The sequence below is a fragment of the Taudactylus pleione genome, unplaced genomic scaffold, assembly GCF_031769625.1.
Source record: "Taudactylus pleione unplaced genomic scaffold, aTauple2 ptg000089l, whole genome shotgun sequence".
NCBI lineage: Eukaryota > Metazoa > Chordata > Amphibia > Anura > Myobatrachidae > Taudactylus > Taudactylus pleione.
This window is the reverse complement of record NW_028284491.1, coordinates 16,755,600-16,776,073: the sequence shown is the minus strand read 5'-3', so window position 1 is coordinate 16,776,073 and position 20,474 is coordinate 16,755,600. Positions and strand designations below refer to the sequence as shown.

The 20,474-nt window shown below is 42.9% G+C and overlaps 1 protein-coding gene across 5 annotated transcripts in view; it reads right to left on the bottom strand.

Annotated features, from left to right (window-relative positions):
• Positions 1-20,474, bottom strand: part of PDE1B (phosphodiesterase 1B) — a 321,883-nt gene that overhangs the window by 74,259 nt on the left and 227,150 nt on the right. For all 5 annotated transcript variants that reach the window (XM_088469301.1, XM_088469300.1, XM_088469303.1 and 2 more), the window contains one exon: positions 269-382. In XM_088469301.1, coding sequence (XP_088325427.1) covers positions 269-382 — 114 coding nt within the window. The remainder of the gene's footprint in view (positions 1-268; positions 383-20,474) is intronic.

The window sequence follows — 20,474 nt, the reverse complement described above, 5'->3', positions numbered from 1 at the left end:
GAATATCGGGAACCTCCCTCCCACTTTCGGGAGAGTAGGCAATCTGGTACATTGTCAGGGAAAAAAAAATGTCAGGGGAAAAAACAGATTCAGCTAAAAGAAAATCCAGTGGTCAGTTGTCACAGACACGAGAATTGCTTTGCAGAGGAAGAAGACTGATGCTTTAAGAAAATTCTACAGTTAATGGCCCACCATCTTTTCTCAGCAATGCTGTTTACTGTCTATATTAGGCAGTGACATGTGCAAGTGATTAATGTGGAAGTCTCACCTTGTCTCGTCAATATATACTGCTTCCAGCAACGAGGCTGTGTACTCCAAGTTCTTTTTCAGTTCCACAATGTTGACCTCTCCATTCTCAAGTTGTTTCACCATGTACTTCAGGCTGTAGATAAAGCAGAGACATGAAAGGTAATTACAATGTCTGAAAACTTAATTGGTATATATGAGTACCAGCAGTTTTCGTAATATGCATTTGACTTGCAAATCATTTGTCCGTAAAGGACAAATACAAGAAACTGTTCACCTTGTACAAATCTGTGCATGCACTTATCACATAAAATCTATTGCATGTACTTAGATCACATTAATCCTCAGTGTTCTGGGCCTAATCACCACACACGATGACATTCAATGTTACTTAGCTCAATACCGTTGGGGCTGTGGCTGCTTTGGAAGAAAAGTGTGTTCTTCAAATTAAACTTTAAGTTTGGTTTCTCATTTAAAAAAATGAGCATGTCACAGCCTAAAGTGTATTCCTTCTGCTTATAGTTTGATTTAGATGACAAGGAACTTTTCAGATAGTATCTAGCTCAGTACTGAAGCACAGGAAATGTTGGAACTGTAATGTATAGCTGACATTCTTTGTTAATACATAGGGGTATATTTATAAGTGCTGGTTTTCAAAAGTGGAGTTGTTGCCCATAGCAATCAATCAGATTCTAGCGATTATTTTCTAGAAAGTGCTAGATAAATTGGTATGATAAATGATAAAATGAATCTGATTGATTGCTATGGGCAACAACTCTACTTCTAAAAACCAGCACTTAGTAAATATACCCCATACTGTCATTCATTTTCTAGCTATCATTTATCTAGTACATTCTATTAAATTATAGCTAATAGCTGATTGGTTACTTTGACCAACTTCTCCACTTCTCATCTTATACATTTACAGATGTCTTAAGGCCTCCATACACGGCACGATATACGCACCGAGCCGTCGGATCGGCAAGATATAGGTGCTATATCGTGTCGTGTATGGGCACGATATCGTACCTTTTATCGTGCTGTGGGGTCGTACATCGCATTCCCAGGTCTTCCTGCAAAACATCTGATCTGGGATGCGATGCACGATCCAATTCAGATGAAGGAGGGGAAGCCAGCATTTCGTGCGGTCTGTGAGGACCGCACGTTTGCTGGCGGTGACAGCACGATCCGTCTGCCGTCGGATTGGCAGTTTCCCTACACGGTGCATCACACCGTGTATGGGCACCTTTAGCATTCCAGTAGCTCATGCCAAAACTTTAGGTCTTTGTATAAATCACGTTACTATGGGGGAAATGTATCTGAACAAGACGAGAAGTTGCCCATAGTAACTGATCAGCTTCTAGAAAGCATTGATCAAGTACATTCTATGCACTGATAGGCAGAGCTGATTGGGTACTATGGGCAAGTTCTCTACTTGTCCACGCTTTAGAAGACTTGATACAACTCCCTCCCTCTCAATACTTTTCTCTTTGTATTTATTTATTAGATTTATTTTGTTATATTTGCATGTTACAATGGAAATGTCAATTTTTTTTTAAAAAAAGGTTCTTATATTTTGCATTATTTAATTCATTTTAATAGAGATGTGTGCAGACCCCCATGTTTCAGTTTTAGTTCTAAATCATCGTTATGTTTTGGTTTTGGCAAAATCCCCCTCAAGTGTTTTGGTTCGGTTTTGGATTTCCATTAAATGTATAAAAACTTAAAAACAGCTAAACTCGTGTAACTTGGACCAGTTTCTGTTCCTACAGTATTAATAAAATCAAGAACATTAATTTCCAGTCAATGTTGTCCACCTCACAGCTCACAATATTGTTTTCACCAATACTGGCCAAAGGCCGCAGCGAGCTGGCTGGCTAAAGTAAACGACAGAGCAGCAGGACAAAGGCATGGCAGTGTACAAGAATATAGGACATCTAGGGAAAATAATTATAACTAAATGCAGCTCACTTTAAGTTCACTTCTCTAACAAACATACACAAGAGCATGTCTGCACTGGATTGCAGGAGCTAGCTAGTATCTGACAAACAAACATACGCAGTGACCAAGATGTCTGCAGTCTTTTACACACTTCCCGCCCACTCCATCTACATACAGCTGCTGCTAATGCATAGTTGTCTACCTTTCTTTCCTCCTCCTCGGGAGAAGCTTGGGGAGGAGAAGAAGGTGGGTCTCAACGGGGGTGGGGCCTGATGGGTTGCGTCATTAAGCCCCGCCCCTTCATGATAAACACCCGCGATTGGGTCTAATTTAAATAGGGGTGGGACTAAATGACGCGATTCATGAAGAATCGCGTCATTAAGCCCCGCCCCCTACATGGGGACCCTCAATTGCCGCAGAAATTCTCTCCATTCTGCCCACTTCACTAGGAAGTGGGCAGAATGAGGGAGACCTGCCTACCCTTCCAGGTTTGCGGGGGGTTACCCGAAAAATCGTGAGCTTCCCGTGAAAACCGGGAGGGTAGGCATGTATGCGCTAATGGCGACTAGTATGTAGTAATGCAGCTCACACCCTCTCCATACATTCTCCTGTGTGAAATGGCACCTGAAATCACAAGGGAGGGACTTACATGCAATCCAAACCACGCAAGATCCGTTTTTGAGATTGAGGGGCTGATTCAGCATTGCGCGTATGTTCAATGCTGATCGCAGATTCCCGATGATTGGGTATCTGCGTGTACACGGGACCCGTTCTGTGAATGTGCAAAACGGGTCCTGGGTGATCACACGCAGCCCCTTCTATGCCTCTGCCTGATTGACAGGCAGAGGAATTTAAGGAGCGGTGCAGGGACAGCCAGGGTTCCTAGAAACGGGGGCATGTCCACTCTGTTTTCCAGGAGTGGCAAGACCAGGGGACAGTTTCCTGGCCTTGCAAGTCAGCCAGCCTGAGTAAGCGGAGGCTTACTCAGCTGGCCGGCGGCCCAGCACCGTCCATCATCATGACCCATGGTCACGATGGTGATCCCAGCCTGCGACTTTGGTCACAGTGCTGGGATTGCAAATGCAGAAGGGGGTGTCATACACCTCCTGCTGCATTTACATATTAGCAGGGATGGAACCCTGCCTGCGTGCAGCTGAATTAGCCCCCCACCCACCCGAGTTCCTAACTTGCCGAGAAGACCCTACTCAGAACTTGGTTCTCCTTGGAATCCCAAAGTGATTAGAGCCAGAATTTGGATGGACTTTGAACCCCAAAGTTCGGGTGTGTTCAACTTTTTATCAAAACTGAACTGCTCATCTCAATAGTTTAAGTAAAACACATTTGCTAATGTCAATATGTGCATTGGCCACAATTGCCAATGCTATTAAGTCCAAATGAAGTATTATCCACACGACTGCACCAGCAGACTGTCTGCATGAGACTGCCCACTTACCCCACACATTGGATTATATCTGCTTTCCTGGGCACAAATAAATCATACTGTATAAGTCATATTTTAGCTCATTTATAAAAACAAAAGTAGGCAGTTTTTCCCTTGGACAACATAATTACAATTGATTATGCTCTATACCCTATTAGTATAGGAGGAGATGACAGCTGAGGGCAGATGGTAGTACCGGGCAGATGGCAGTACTTGCAGGCTGTATAATATGCAGACTAACACAGATGTGTAAGGTGCACTACACTAGCACTACAGTACTAAGCCAACATGCACATTACCGAGATGGTAAGGTATATTTATCAGTGAAATTGTGGCTGTACAATGTAAAGTACTAGGCAGTTTATTTACCCTGTCTTTTCACATGGCGGTAATAAGACAAGACCTTTATAAGAGAAGTACAATACAGATGTAAACAATATAGTTCTTCTAAACAATAAAAAAAAGAACAAAAAAATACTTTTGAATGAAGCACATTTTTCCATTTGAACTAACTAGTTAAAAAATTGTTAAGGTGACTTGTATAACACATAGAATAGACCTATGAAGTCATTGTCGGTCATGGTAGAAACAATAATTAATGTTATGGGCTATGGTTAGCATTGCTGACTTACAGTGCCGAGGTCATGGGTTTGATTCCAACCCGTACCCTAACTGGAGTTTGTATGTTATCCCCGTGTTTGCGCAGGTTTCTTCTGGGTTTCCTCTGGGTATGGTACTCTGGTTCCCTCCCATAATGGGATTTAAAAAGCAGAGTTTTTTTTTTTTTTTAAAGCAAAACTAGGTTGGTTGTTTAGTCATAAGCCAATAATTCTTTTGCACGGTTTCAGCAAATGGGCAGCCTACACAATTTACATACTATATATGCTACATCTTGGATGGATATTTTGAACGTAAGATTACAGCAGTAACCACTGTGCAGCCGTGACACCATAGGATGAGAGCAGACAGATTCAGAGCCAGACGCTATTTGCGGACTGTCGTTCTAAAAAAGGAGCCGGCTATTTAAATTGAGCGCTCACTCTTTGCGGTTTGTTGACGCCTCTATGTCTGAGCGAGTGAAAAATGCGCTCGCTATTTTGTAAAGATGCCCCTTTGCCGTTCGCAACACACGTCATCTCCAGTATTTATTAGATTAATCGGGTACATCGAAAGGCATCTGAACTGCTCACAGTGGTTGTGGTAGGTTTTTCTTACCACTATCACTGCGAGCAGTTCAGGCTAAAAGACAACCAAGTGACGTGGTCGATGACGCTCCTTTACTAATTATGCACTCCCATTAAACGCCCTTTTGACAGTTGGGCACGCCTGTGTTCGGATCTCCACTCCCCCGTTTTCAAGCACCTTCCCCTGTTACAACCCACAAACGGTACATTCTGTCAATCCAATTAGCAGCCCCTCGCTGTTTTGCGAGCGCACGATTTCCGACTGCAATGACTGGTTTGCGCATGCGCATTACGACCCATACGCATGCGCAGTTGTAAGAACATCGCTCAGAGCGAACGAGCGGCCGCTTACGAGCGGCTCTGAATCAGGCCCAGAATCACTAACTATGATTCTGCAGCCATTCAACTAACCAGTGATCTGATCTTATATAAATCCGTGGGGGGAAATCCTTTAGGCATACCATAAATTTGTAATTTAAGTAGATAGCAATGAGCACATTTACCACTCTCTATTGTTATCAATAATCCACAAAAACACAACAAAGGAATTAGTCCACTCATCTCCCTGGTGTTTTGCATAATACAGCACTAAAGTACCATCTGGCCTCTTTCCTCAGTAGATGAATGGTTACTTATTGAGATGGGAATCTACCAGCTCTGCATCATGAAAATTAATTAGAGACTCTGCAACCTACAGCAACGCATTGGATGAGATAGTTAACCTACCCTCTCTTCCCTTAAGGCGTTTACAGTCAAGACGAAAATATGTTCCACTTTACCTGAGTTTATTTTCCAACCTAAGACATCCTGGGGCATAAAAGAGACCAGTGAAGGAGAAAATGAAATGTGAAAATGAACTCTCAGTAGGGCAAGAGACCTGGAATTAATTCATTTTGCTGTGGAAGGAGCTAGTGGATTACAACATTTAAAATGGAAAAAAAAAAGTTTTTTTTTTTACTAATAAGTTCCTCAAATACAGGCAGGCTAGTATTTGTTTTATCCTGCAGATAACATTAGGGAGATCAGTGGCTACTGATCAATCTGCAGCAGATCGCTGTCATGGGGACTCTAATTGGGAGAATAAACACATTAACAGAAATGTAAGAAAGTGAAATAGAGTGGGCTTGCAGCACAACTGATGGGTTGTTTTTTATTTATTTTTTTATTTTGCATATTTGCCAGTTTTTCTTTTTTGTTTGTTTTTAGGGGAAGCATATAGATCCATGGACCATGATCAGTCAGTGGATATTCCCAGCTGTAACACGGCGACCGTGTGGTGCCCGTGCCGTCCGAAATGACACATCGCTTCCATGTATCACTAAATTTAACACCCGGCAAAAAAAGTCAGATTTTTTGCAGGATGGGAAAAACCGGCAGGTGTGAAATAGGCCATAGAAAATTAATGCATGCACCGCTCCATGAATGTGCACACGGCGGAGATTGCAAGTGAAGACGCATTGATCTGTCCATTCTTGCCTTACAATGGACGTTTCTGGACAGTAATTGGGCAGCCACCATCTGATTGCATGAAACAGATCCATCTTATGGGAGTGTCGTAGGTGTAGGCCGACGCATGTGGTCATTCGTATGATAATGGCTGAGGATGTAAAAACACATGCAGATGATGGATACTCAGCATACAGTACATGGGCGGATTCTCACATTACCATAAGCTATATAGAAACTTGTCACAAGTGCATCCAGCTCAGCCCCTAGGCACGCTTGGGTGTCGTTATTACAGCACCATACACAAAGAAACAGGAATTAATTTTTTTGCTCTTTCTTTTGTATATACAGCAATTATCAAATATAGGGGTCTATTTACTAAGCAGTGTTAGGAGACAGAGGCCCTCATTCAGAGCCGGACGCTCTGACAGAGCGCTCGCTCTGAATCAGGGACGGGCTATTTTTTTTTTAGAGTGGCCTCCTGACCACCCACAGCAATAGCGAGCGGGCAGGAAGATGGTCGCGATGGTCAAGACCATCGTGAGAATTGGGCTTGCGACAAGACCCTTGTAGTAGGGTCTCGTTGCCGCAAGCCCCAGAGAGATTTTGGCTGTGTCAGAGCCAAAATCTCTCCCACTGACATCACTCGTGATGTCAGTGGGGCCGGCCCCAAACGGAGGCGTTCACATGGGAATGCCTCCGTTTGGGCAGCCACTCCCCTGGCCAGCCCACCAAAGGGGGCGTGCTGTCACTCAACATCAACAGCACGCCCGCTTTGGTACGAGACCCAGAGCGACGGATTGCCCGTCGCTATCTGGGTCTCGCGCATGCGCATGACGGAGCAGGCTCCGTCGTGCGCATGCACTCTGAGCCACCATCGACCCGGTTGCGAGCGCTCAGCGCTTGCGACCGAGTCTGAATCAGGCCCTGAGTGAAAAGTGATAAGAAAGTGATAAGGTGCCAGCCAATCAGCTCCCAACTGTCATCTCACAGGCTGTGTTTGAAAAATTACAGTTGGGAGCTGATTGGCTGGCACCTTATCACATTCTTATCACTTTTCACTCTGTCTCCTAACACTGCTTAGTAAATAGACCCCTAAAACTTGCAGCACAAAAAAAGATAATTTTGCATTTTATACTATTTTAGCTAAACAAAAGAACATCCAATTAATTGTAATTCTTTACCATTATTGCTAACATAAAATTAGTTTTATAGTGTAAGAGGGGGTAAGCAAAGGGAGGGGGATGCACGCACGACATTAATGATGATCATTTCTTGTTGAATTAACATGTGTACAGGAGATAATAAGCACTATTATTCCATAACAGGATTGTGCCAATGTTTATGCAAATAATATGGGAGGCCAGGTCAAAGATATTTCAATGGGGAGCTACAGGGTTGGGGTATCCATAAGCTTTGTCTTTCTTAAAGTAACCAAGGGGACCCCCATTTGTGGCAAAGTTATCCTTCCTATTGTGAAGCTTATAGGTGGCCTTTTCCATGCATACAATAACTAGATGAAAGATTTAAATCTAGAGTAGTTGGTGGCACTAGCTGAATGTAATTATCAGACATTAGACTGCAGATAGTATATGATTAGTGCACAGGTTCTCAAACTCTGTCTTCAGGACCCTAAACATGTTTTCCAGGTCTCTTCACAGATTCAGTTAATTTGGAGTTGTGCACCTGTATTTCTTCTTTGTGTACTCTTCACAGATTCACAAGCAAATAAATTAGTTCCACCTGTGGATCTTTCAAAAAAGGGTGACCTGGAAAACATGACCTGTTTAGGGTCCTGAGGACCAAGTTTGAGGACCACTGGATTAGTGCAACCAAATGTTTTTCTGTAACTTGGATTGGATGGCATACTGTAGTTAAAAGGCACAAAGTGTCTCTGTAGACCAGGCAAGGGAGCAGTGAGTTAAGATGATTATGCACCTTATCTCAGGGAAACTATTTTTGGGTGTGTCCGCCAAAGATGTAAGAATGTGCCATTTTGGTGAAATTATCTCCAACAATTAGAACTGGTGGTATTATACATCTGAAATACATTCCATATACTTTCTCTTTGTTTACGATTGAAACAGGACTAGATATTTGCTCTAATAGTTTCACAATGAACTTCTTCTCTATGGGGAAATTAGGGGATATTTCTACCAATCTCTAGCATCGCTATTCTGACACCCAAGGACCATTTCCATCAAGTTACCATAAAAATAATATATAATTCCTTTTTGTAAGGGTGAATAAATGCAGAGCTTTTCATTATATGTTGTTTCCCTAATGACCTCTTGTTGAGGAGGTGACCATAGCAAGAGATCATTTGTATGTAGAATATTAGTAAATGTGGGATTTGTATGTTGGTCTATGTAAAAGTATAGATGTTTTGCTGATGGTGGGATTTGAGTGGGATTCGGTTTTATGTTCAATTTGACATTCGGTTTTGCCTTTAGTAAATCTCCAAAGGTAAAATCGAATGAAAACCGAATGTGAAATCGCACAAAACACAAATCGAACATTAGTAAATATACCCCCTGGACTCCATGCCTACCAAGAAGAGCTTGACCTAGTCCTATGTTTATGTTTTATTTTAAGCCTAGTAAGGTGAGTTCTTGAATGTGTTTCATGAAATCTGAAGAACATTTTTGTATACTAGAAAATTCTAAATATAGGATCTCAAATGTAATGAGTAATAATAATAATAGAAAACTTTCTGGAAGATATTAATCACTTTCTCTGATTGAGGGCGGCCGCTTCTTTTTTTTTAGTGTGGCCTCCTGGTCGCTTGCTAAGCTGAGGGTTACCACCCACAGCTTAGTGACAGACCAGGGTGATGGTCGCGATGGTCAAGACCATCGCGACCATCGGGGCTTGCGACGAGACCCTAAGGTTGGGTCTCGGCAATCACAAGCCCCAGGGAGCTTCCTGCTCTGATCAAGCAGGAAACTCCCCACTGGCATCACTGCTGTCAGTGCGGCCGCCCACAAAACGGCAAGCGTTCCGTCAGGAACGCTTCCGTTTGTGTAGCCACCCCCCTGCCCCGCCTACAAAACGGGCCGAGCTGTCGATCAACATCGACAGCCGGCCCTTTTGTAGTGAGCTCCGGAGCGAGAGAGTTTGTCTCTCGCTCCGGGGCTTGCGCACGTGCAGTGCGGCCGCTGCGCGTGCGCAGGACCAAAACATCGACCCGGTTGCGAGCGCTTGCGACCGGGTCTGAATGAGGTCCTGAATCCCTCTATTCTCCATTAGACAGTACTAATACTGTATATCTTAATATATATTGAACTGTGGGCCTGATCCAGAGCCGCTCGCAAGATGCGGCCGCTCGCTCCCAGCGTATGCAAATCCAGCGCACGCCTGTCAAGGAAGACAATCGCACGGGAAGCATTAGCACGTCCACTATGTCTTGGTGAGCGATCACTTTGTGTATGCAGATGCCCACCAGCCGTTCATAAGACGCCCACTTGCGCACGTCATCTCCAGGAAGTGCATGAAAACATTGGTACATCGAGCACCATCGGATGTCCTCGCAGTGCTTGAGGTTGACTATACGTGGCCGCAAGCATTGCGATCCCTTCAGTGTGAAATACAAGCAGGTGACATGTACAATGATGCTGCCTCTGAAACGGCGTTGAAACACACAGACATGCCTGCGTTCATACATCCACTCCCCCGTTTCTAGTGGCCTGCCCCTGTTACCACCCACAAACGGCCTCTCCTGTCACTTATTCAACTGGGCTGTCTATGCTGAGCGAGCGAGTGCTTCCTGATCTGTCGCAGTGGTTCGCACACACGCAATATGATGCATACGCATGCTCAGAACGCAAATATCGGCCAGGAACGTGCGATTGCATCCTAGCGAGCAGATCTGAATCAGCTCCTGTGTGTGCTGCAAGCAGGTAACCATGAGACCTTTTCCCACACAGCAATATCTACTGACCGCTTAGAAATGGAATTTTAAATAACCTCTAAATTATAAATCTACTGGTGCTTAAGGCTGTCACTTGCACCAGGCAGCTACCAAACAGGTTTAAATGTCCATTTTGAAATGCAAGCCACAGCCTCAAATGCACCAGAGATTTGTGATGTTCTAAGGTCTCTGAGGTCTCCTACGGTTACGAGGGCTTCAGGTATAAACTACCATCAACATTAGAACCTATGTAATACAAATATTCTAAGTGTCGTAGCGTAAGACAGGTACTGCAATGACATGTGTCTGTGCTTGGTTTCCTAGTCATACTGTAATATGATTAGCCTTGTGTCTAAGCTGTATAGATTATTTAGTAAATCTGGCATTTGATGCAAATTAAAAATAAATAAAAAATATAATCTGTAATGACGCAGAACGAAGTAATTGTCCTGCTGAACAGACTGGAAAACAATCTAAGGCGATGCCTTCTTTCTTTATTCCTGTGACACTATTCAAGGAAAAGATATTTTATGTGTGACATAAAGCGGAGATGACAGATAATAAATACTCATCATAGAGAACAAATAGTCTGAAACCTGTAGCTGGAAAACACAGAGGCTATGGACCAGCCCCCTCAGAACAGTAACTGGGCTTATGAACAAGCCGAGCAGCTTCATATGTTTTCCCTGCACGTTGTCTCCTTCACTATGTCCTTGCCCTGAGCCACCAGCCGTTCAGAAATTGATTTTCCCTTTTACGCTTTCAGCTTGCAACTAATTGAATAGATGGTACCTGTGATTATGACATGGCTGCTATATCAGCCAGGGGACAGACTTGCCATGCCGAGAAAAAAAAAATATCCCATCACAATAAATGCATTTATATAATTTTACTCTCATGCATACATTTGATCTACAAAGGCGGTACTGTCAGGAGGGCTACGGCCGAAAGTTGGGTGGAGTACTAATCCAATGTCTCTGACACCCATCTAACTGAAATGTTGTATTTTCTACATGCATCTGTCTTCAATGTCTGACAACAGCATTGAGCACATATACATCATAGAACAGCATGAAGGGTATGTATGTGACAGCTATCGAAACGGTTCCAAAAATGAGTGACATTTAACGTATAATGATCAACCAGTCATCCACAAAGTCATTATTGAGAAATCAGCAATAACATGATGTCTCTTCCTCTCTATGTCATAACTGCCTCGGACATTCTTCAAATGAACTGTCGATTAGGACAGAAGCTCATGTGACACTGAACTCATGTCCTCATTTAGAGCCACTGTACTAAAAGTTGTCAGCTTGATGATGTTACAGGAAAATCATCAGAAGCTCACTGAGCATGCTCCTGCCAATACATGGGCTGTTCCCTTTTTCATTTATACTCATGAATATTAATAGCTGCTCAGAAGATGGCCAGCATATGGAAGACATAAAAAATTAAGAAACCTTACAACTGTAACCAAGGGCATAACTAGATATGTGTGGTCTCCATAGGAACATACTGAAAAGACCTCCATGTACACTATACACATATACTATGGAGCTTCGACCGCTCAGCTGCAGGTCCCATATTTGTTGCACCCCTAGTATTACAACAGATCCATCATGTAAACAACTGCTCAGTTATATGTTGTGTATACAGTTGCTAGTGATCTCCCTAAACCCTGCTCCGCTACAAGCTCTGATCCATGCTCGTCCTTTACCAGTGTAACAGTGAGTACAGCTGTACTGCCACTTGCATGATAAACCACACTGCCTGGTTAAGCTACAGTGAACTGGTTCTTGGATGATCTTGCAATCCACTGGTGTGTATATTTAACTCTGCTAAAACCACTAATTGTACGCACATTGCCAACACTTTTCACTACCCACTCATAACTATCCTTCTACCTTTCTACAATTCCTTCAATCTCTAACTATACCTCCCTCCTTTTCCTGTTGGTGTCCCCAAAGGCGCTGCCCTTAATCCCCTTCTCTGTTATCACTAAACCTCCTTCTATGAGGTTCTCATTGTTTGGTCTACGATACCTCATTTATGCTAAAGATACCCAAATCTACTTTTCCTTCCTGACCTCTCCCCTTCCTCCCTCGCTCACATATTAAACTATCTCTCCATCATCTCTTCTCAGATGTTATAGTGCTTTTTTAAACTCAACATGTCTAAGGGGTCTACATCACTTAATAAAAGCAGGTGAAAATGAACATTTTCACCTGCTTTTATAGAAATTAAGTTATCCAGCCAGTTCTGGCTCTAAAAATATGGGGGACAAAATGTGTAGGGGTCCCCTGTATTTTATGAACCAGCACTGGGCTCTGTGGGTTGGGTATGGGATCCCGGCGGTCGGGATGCTGCCAGTCAGAATACCGACAGCGGCATCCCGACAGTCAGAATTCCTACACTACAAGGTAAGGTCCCTAACACTAACCTTCCCTCTTTGGTGCCTAACCCTAACCTCCTCCCCTAGTGCCTGAACCTAACATCCCCCTCCCACACCCTAAATCTAACCCTCCCCCTTAGTGCCTTACACTAACCCTCCCCCTAGTGCCTAACCCTAACCCCTGATACTTACCTTTGGGATGCCGTTGGTCGGGATACTGGAGCTGGGATCCCGACGCAGTATTTTGATTGTCGGCATCCTGCATCCCGGGATGCTGGCTACATTCTGAAAAAAGGAGTGGGGGTCCCCGTATTTATAAAACCAGCTCCGAACTCAAACTAGCCGGAATTTAATGCCACAGCCAAGGGACCCCTTCACCGGGTCACCCCGGACAAAGAATAAACATCCCAAACGAATCAACCCAGGCCGGGGAATAAAGGGGTTCCCCTCCCCTGAGCACCCCAGGCCTAGGCTTAACTTCTGATTCGGCTTCACCTCCGAAAATACAGAAAAACTCCCGTTATTGCAATCTCTGGCAAACACGGAGCTTAGTAAATTTATAGTCTACAACTCTACATACAGTACAGGTTGAGTCTCCCATATCCAAAATGCTTGGGACCAGGGGTATTTTGGATATCAGAATAGTCCGTATTTTGGAATAATCGCATACCATAATGAGATATCTTGGGAATGGGACCCAAATCTAAACACAGAATGCATTTATGTGTTATATGCACCTTATACACACAGTCTGCAGGTCATTTTATACAATATTTTCAATAATTTTGTGACTCAAACACAGTTAGTGTGCATACATGACTTTAATTTATGTTCATATACACCTTAAACACAAAGCCTGAAGGTAATTTTATACAATAGTTTTAATAATTTATGCTTTAATCAAAGTTTGTGTACTATCTCAGTCATGCTAAAAAACTTCCGTATTTCGGAATATTACGTATTTCGGAATATTTAGATATAGGAGACTCAACCTGTACTGCTTTATGTGCAGCTTGTGATATATCTCCTCTCTGGCACATAAACGTAAAAAAAAACCTGTATCGTCCTACACTTACACCGAAAACGCCTCACCTGTAAAATGGGAATTACAAGTGTTCAAGGGACCTATTCATCATCAGGGGCCGTATGGCCCTCGATGATTAAGTATTCATCTCGCTGCGAGGGATACTTTACACCAGAGCAATTTATCATTACTCCGATGCGGGGACAGCTGCTGTGAAAAGCAGCTGTCCCTGCGGTTAGTAGCACAGCTACAGAAGTAGCTGCGTTACTTACCTCTCCCCTCTCGGAGCGTCTACGCATGCGTGACCTTAGGTAAGGAGTGAGGAGGTGGCGGAGGGATTCCTTTTTGCATCCCTGGAACTCTTTCCCATAGGAAGGATCGGGGATCCGAGAACAAGCAAACTCCGAGAACTTTCAGTTTTCGTAGTTTGCTGAATATTAGGTGGTCCTATACGGACCCCTGGAGATGAATGGCCTAATAACCTAAATATGCACAAACTAGCGTATCCGCATTGTTTCCGGGTCATTTATCGTTTGATGAATATGCCCCCAAGGCACGTACAAATAGATGTTTAAAACTCTCCTTTGCTAGAAGGTAAAGAGCACGTCAGGAAGCTAATCCACACCAGCTGGACTAAATGTTATTTAAATTTCTACACAGTGTAGTTACCTGAATCCAACTGTCAAGCCTTTAGCACAATTGTGCTAGTAAAGAGAACATACCTAAAACAACTCACTGCAGAACTGACATCACAAATCTGCAATGTAATACAAAGCAGCAGAAATAAATTTATCATGGGGATAGTAATAATCCCCATAGACACATCTAAGGTAAAAGTCTAAAGCAGCCATGCATACATGAAAACAGTGAATATATTGTAACCATCAGAGAGAATTTCAACATCAATGCAAGTATAAATGCCAGGTTACAAAACTGTAGATTCCATGTGAATAATACAACAAATAGCATTGGATAGTTTTATGGCTGCAGGAATACAACACATTATACAAAGCCTTGAAACCACGAACTGCAGCACTGAATAATGCACATTAAAGTAATTGTCTCCATATGGAAAACTCCTGATCTTCATGTAGCAAATATTGGAGGGGTTCCTCTCCTTGGACAAGTGTTACATAAAGATAGCACACGCAGATTATTTGAAGGTGATCACTGCAGATTGTACAAGAGGAGGACTCGAACCATCTAGAACACTTGTATTCTGTTCTATTAACTCAGGGCCTGATTCAGATATGTCCGCAAAGCCGATATTTACGCAGTTGTGCGATTATTGACCAACTGCGCATGCATCACGGTCGCAATGTGCACACGCCAAGGTACCTTAGCGATGCTGCTCGCAGTGACTGCCAGTCAGGGACCATTTGGTGGCAAAAACAGACGCGTTGTGAATGTTTCTGGGGCGTCTAAACTGCGATCCCGTATGTAGATAAAGTAGTTCCGAAGCCTCAGTTCAGACGCCCATTCTGCCAACCATAGGGCTACTCAGTTGGGTGATTATCGAATGATCTGCGAAGGCGGCTGCGTATGTGCATGCAGATGGTTGGATTTGCGATGGCCCCGTTGGGCGTCTCAATACATAGCCCAGCATCTGCGATATTTGCATAATTTCGCACAGCAGCTCTGTGTGGGATCACAGCTGCCACTGCAATAGCATGCATACTGTATCTGAACGAGGCCCTCAGATCCTATGGCTCCTAGTTTACAAACCCCTGTAAAGGCCAAGGACACCACTGGCTGCATCTCAACATTTATTGCCATTGCCTGGGGACTAAGTAGGAGTGGCGCGTATCGGCTAAAGAAGGCGTCGGGCAACTATGCCTCTGAGTCTTTTGTCCACCTTTGGAAGCAGGGTCTTCCCACAAATGTATTGTTAAATTCCTAATGTATACCACTGTGAAATATGTTGGTGCGTTATAAATGAAAATATTGTAATATTGTCTGCATTAAAATGAAATAGTTACACATATGCATACACCAGCTGCACATTCATATAGACAATTGCACACTGTTAGCAATTTCGCTCATTTGCATTAACTTTTCACATTGAACGCACCATAGAGACCATCAGGGGTATTCAATATGAAACATTAACTTCACTGTCGAAGTTAACATTTCATACCGGAGTTTTTACCTGCATTAAAGTATCGGGCGCGCTCTCGCTTATACCCGTATTCAATATATATTAACGAAAACGGGAAACTCCGCAGTTGGATTTGCGTAAAGTTACGAATTTTTCCTTAAAAACATTGTAAGACCCCCCTAATGTTGTAAAAACATGGGGGATCACTATGGGTACCCCCGTTTTAGCCTTTAATTGAAAGTCGGAGATTTAAATAGCCGCAGCAGGTGTTTTTTTCCCGACATTGAAGAAGTGATGCAGAAGAGCACTTAGGTTATTTTTTTCGTTTTTTTAAGTGGTCCCATCAAATTTGGGGTACATGAAAATGGGTACTAGCATATTTTGATGTCCCTAAAGTAAGTTTTTAAACATTCTGCATTTGTGCACCTGCCGCTATAATTGTATTCTAGAAAACACCTGCCGCATACTTGCAGAAAAGCCCTGAACCTATTTCCCTATTGTTAAACAATTTTTTCCCATTTTTTTTTTCACCCCAATTTTTAAATTAATTTTTTGGGGTGTCCCTATTTTTTTTAAAAACTTTTTTTGACACAGTTCTTTTTTAAATGTCATTCCCAGGGGTGCAGGCTATTTTTTTTAAGCCTGCACCCCTAAACCCCAATTCTGCACTTTTTTTCGACACCTGGTGAATGGTGAAAAGTTATCCCCTTTTTTATCAAAGACTTTTCAAAGCTGCGATAAGTCTTTGAAATTGAATACGGTGTAAAAGTAAATTTTCGATAATGACGTAAAAAGTGCGATATTAACGCAAAAACGATGTTATCGCTCCCATATTGAATACCCCTGCATGTCACCACACTACCTAGTTATGTTTCCAAATAAATACATAAAATATCACATACCGTAACTTAAAAGACTTTAGTGAAGCCACGTAAATGCTTGTAACATAGTGTAAATGATCAATCTGTCTATACTTATAAATTTCCATATATCAGTCTACAGATGTGCCCATATACATCTAGCAATTCTAGTCGTGCCATGCTGTGGCGCAACTTGGTAGCGCTGAGCATCTTTTCGTGCAACTTTTCCCCTTAAAACGTGTCTTATTCGCAAAGTGACGCAAATAGGATGCACACTCAGCTTCTGCTAATTAAAATGATATGTGGCATGCCCACGTTCTGTGTGCTACTGCCGTGGTATCTGAAAGCATAAAACACTTTTTAACAGTTTTCCTTTTTTCTTTAATTCATTTGATATATAACAATATTTACACAAATGTAAAACAATATTTTGAGTAACCTTTTATTTGAAGGCTATTATAATGCCAGGGGTAGATTATCTGCAGGAGATACCAAATATTAGATCTGATTCAGCGATGCCCACAATGCCCGTCACTCGGACTTGTGAAAATATGCTAATGACTCACAGAGACATTTACTATTGGTGTCTCACATCCGCCGCTTATGTATAAATAGTGCAAACATCTGTTGCACTTATCCTCTGAGCAAATCTATGCTGACTCAAAATGAGCGTCTTACCTAAGATGCCTGGGGGTTTTCCAACTGCAAACAAACTCGCAGAGGCTCACTAGAGCACGCACAGAAAACGCCTGCGTTTTCCTAGCCATTCCTTGTTACCTTCCCCAAATGCTGACTACCTGTAACTCGCTTTGTGCAAAAATCCTCATTGCAAGTACCACCGCTAACCAATCACTTGGCACATGAACAGTAGCAAAATATCACAGTAGCAAAATATCTCTGAACCAGACCCATTATCTCTGGGCTGCTAACAGCCCACTCTACCATTAGGCCGCTGCCTAGGGGCACTGGCCACTGGAGGACGCCACACACCACCGATAAATACATAACATTGTGTGCTGTGTCTGTGGTGATGGTCTATCGGCGGCTCTGGTGCTGTTCTAGCCAGCCGAAGCTGCCGCTGTCAGTCACTGTAACAGTGTGCACCTGCAGCGCTGCATACTGATCTCCTCTCTCCCTGCAGTGTCTGCCCGGCTGCCTGTCATCAGTGCTGACTCTGTGGCGCCCACCCTCTAGCCTCCTCTATAGTTTCCTTAGCTCCTCCTCTTCCTCTCAGAGATGAGAAGGAGTCTTCACAGATAGTAAATTAGTAAGTGTACTACTGTGCTGTTGCTATAGTATGCATATTAACAATGACTGTTTTGTGTGGCAGAGGGATATCCTACAGGGAAGAACATAAAAAAAACTAATAATAAAATAAAAAAATCTCTTTATGTGTGGCAGAGGGGTATCCTACAGGGAAGAACATAAAAAAACTAATAATAAAATAAAAAAATCTCTTTATGTAACTTTTAAAATTAATTGTAGCTGGCACTGGTAGTTTTACAGGTGGTGTGTGTGCGTATACCTCCCAACTGTCCCGCTACTGGTGGGAGAGTCCCGCTATTCAGCTACTGTCCCGCCGTCCAACCCGCGGGCCGCTGTGTCCTACGGTGGGTGGAAGTTGGGAGAAATCAATCTCACCACTGCTCTTCTCTGCTGGGCTCACCCCCGGAGTGATGAAAAGGGGAATGTTCTGCAAGGCCACGCCTCCTTTACTGTTGGACCACACCCTCTTTTCAGGTAAGCGCGCATAGAAGTCCCGATTGTCATCTATACAAATTTGAGGGGTATGTGTGTGTATCTGCGTGGTGGGGGGTGAGTGGGATGGGTAGGCAAGAAACCTTGCACTGGTCCTGCTAACAGTTGTTAATGTTTCCAACTGGTGTGAATGAGAGCTTTCAGAATTGTAGCTTTATCTTTTGTGTTCAAACTTACATAGTACTCATGACTCTTTAATGACTATGGGTTCTATGTACTAAACCTTGGAGAGAGATAAAGTAGATGGATATAAAGTACCAACCAACTAGCTCCTGTCATTTTTCAAACACAGCCTGTAAAATGAGGGTTAGGAGCTGATTGGTTGGTACCTTATCTCGTCATCTCTCTCCAATGCTTGTCATCATGGAAAGGCAATACGGCAGCCTCCCAATTTATTAGAATATAGTTTTAATGCACATTCCAGTAAAAAGGTGCATGGCTTAGCCGGTGATTGAAGACCTTCCTAGGCTATGACATCATTATATTTTAGTTAATTGAAAATAATTTCCTGTAGTTATAAGACATATATACACTTTATGGGAGAACCCATATCAGGGTGTAGTTGCCATCTTATGCACCAAGGCAGAGAAGAGTGATATACTACAGAGTCCATTACTGATCTCTCTCCTCATATCTTCTGTAGGCACTGGAATCAGTTTGCCTTTTAGGACCCTCCAGATGACCCGACAAGTCTCATGCAGACTCTCACAAATCTTCATCTTTCCAAGATAAAAGTTATAGTGGAGGGAAGCAAAATTGTTTCCAGTTATTTTATTATTATTTTTTCCATACTTTTAAATTGAAAGTACTGTATTATAACTAATGAGGCCTTTAGAGGGCCATAAAGATATTTGAAGCCAGCAGGGAATCCCATGACCTGTACAAGAGCATGTCCTATGACAGGCTGCCCTTATACAGTTTTCTTTTTCCTTCCTTTACGGTGGTCACTATAATATATATTACTAGGCTTGCCATATCATCCCTTTAATTCAAGACACATGTGAATAACACACATTCTGTGGGTGGCTGACTTCAAGTCTCCATTTTACCTGCTTTTAATCAGCCACGGAACACGTGTAATTCTCATGTGTCCCATATTAAAAGGATGATATGGCAAGCCTATTACTACTACAACATTTGTGGGGACTAGATGTCATAATGATAAATTACTGTCAGGTCACTGGAGTCTCTCTTCTGCAGATATACTGTAGCAGTCCTGTTAGTCTTGGTTATCATGAGGTTGTTGGTAAAATTTTCAGGGGCTCATAGAAAGCGACGACAGCAATATAGGTATAATAACAAATATATATGTTTTGGGGATATTTCTGCTGTTCCATGATGATAAGAATGAAGTGTCACTTGCTGAAGGGCTCAGACAGTCACCAATGGGTAATACACTCAGCCAACTGCAGCATAAGCCTAATACGTTTATAAAAAGTCTTCTTCCAATGAGCAGACACAAAAAAGCTACACTTACTATAGTCCCACCACAATTCCAGCAGCCCTTACCATCAAACCCCTTCTGTTTACCCACAATTGTGTTTTGTTTCAAGCAGGATGCATGTGCTATTATTGTTTCCAAAAGCTCATTGTACCCAATGGAGCAGATAAGCTTCAAGGAAATTTTGAGATACATTAATGAATATGCTCTGAGCACTTTGTAACCGTGCTTTGAGTGCTCCGTTGAAGTGAGTAGAAATTACCACCCTTTTGGTAGTATTTATCTTGCTTTGTTTTTCAAAGCCTATATGAACAATTCTTATAATACAAAGTGAGACTATATAATGCAGGGGTGGGGAACCTTTTTTCGTCCGAGGGCCATTTTAATATATATAACATTATTTGAGGGCCTGAATGCAGGCCATGCCCCCTCCGTGTGATGTCAAACAGGGGCGGGTCCACAATCGCCGTGACTACAGCAATGCCCGGAGTATCCTGAGGATGCTCCGGGGAGCTGTAAGGGCAGCAGTGTGACCGTCTGACACATCCTAAGGATGCTCCAGGTGGCACTGCTGCATAGATTCTGGCTGCAGGGTGCCAAACTAGGCACCCTGGTAGCCAGATGAGGCTAGCGGAAAAAAGCTCAGAGGGCCGCACCAAATGACTCAGGGGGTCGTATACGGCCCCCGGACCCGAGGTTCCCCACCCCTCATATAATGTATATCCCATAACCG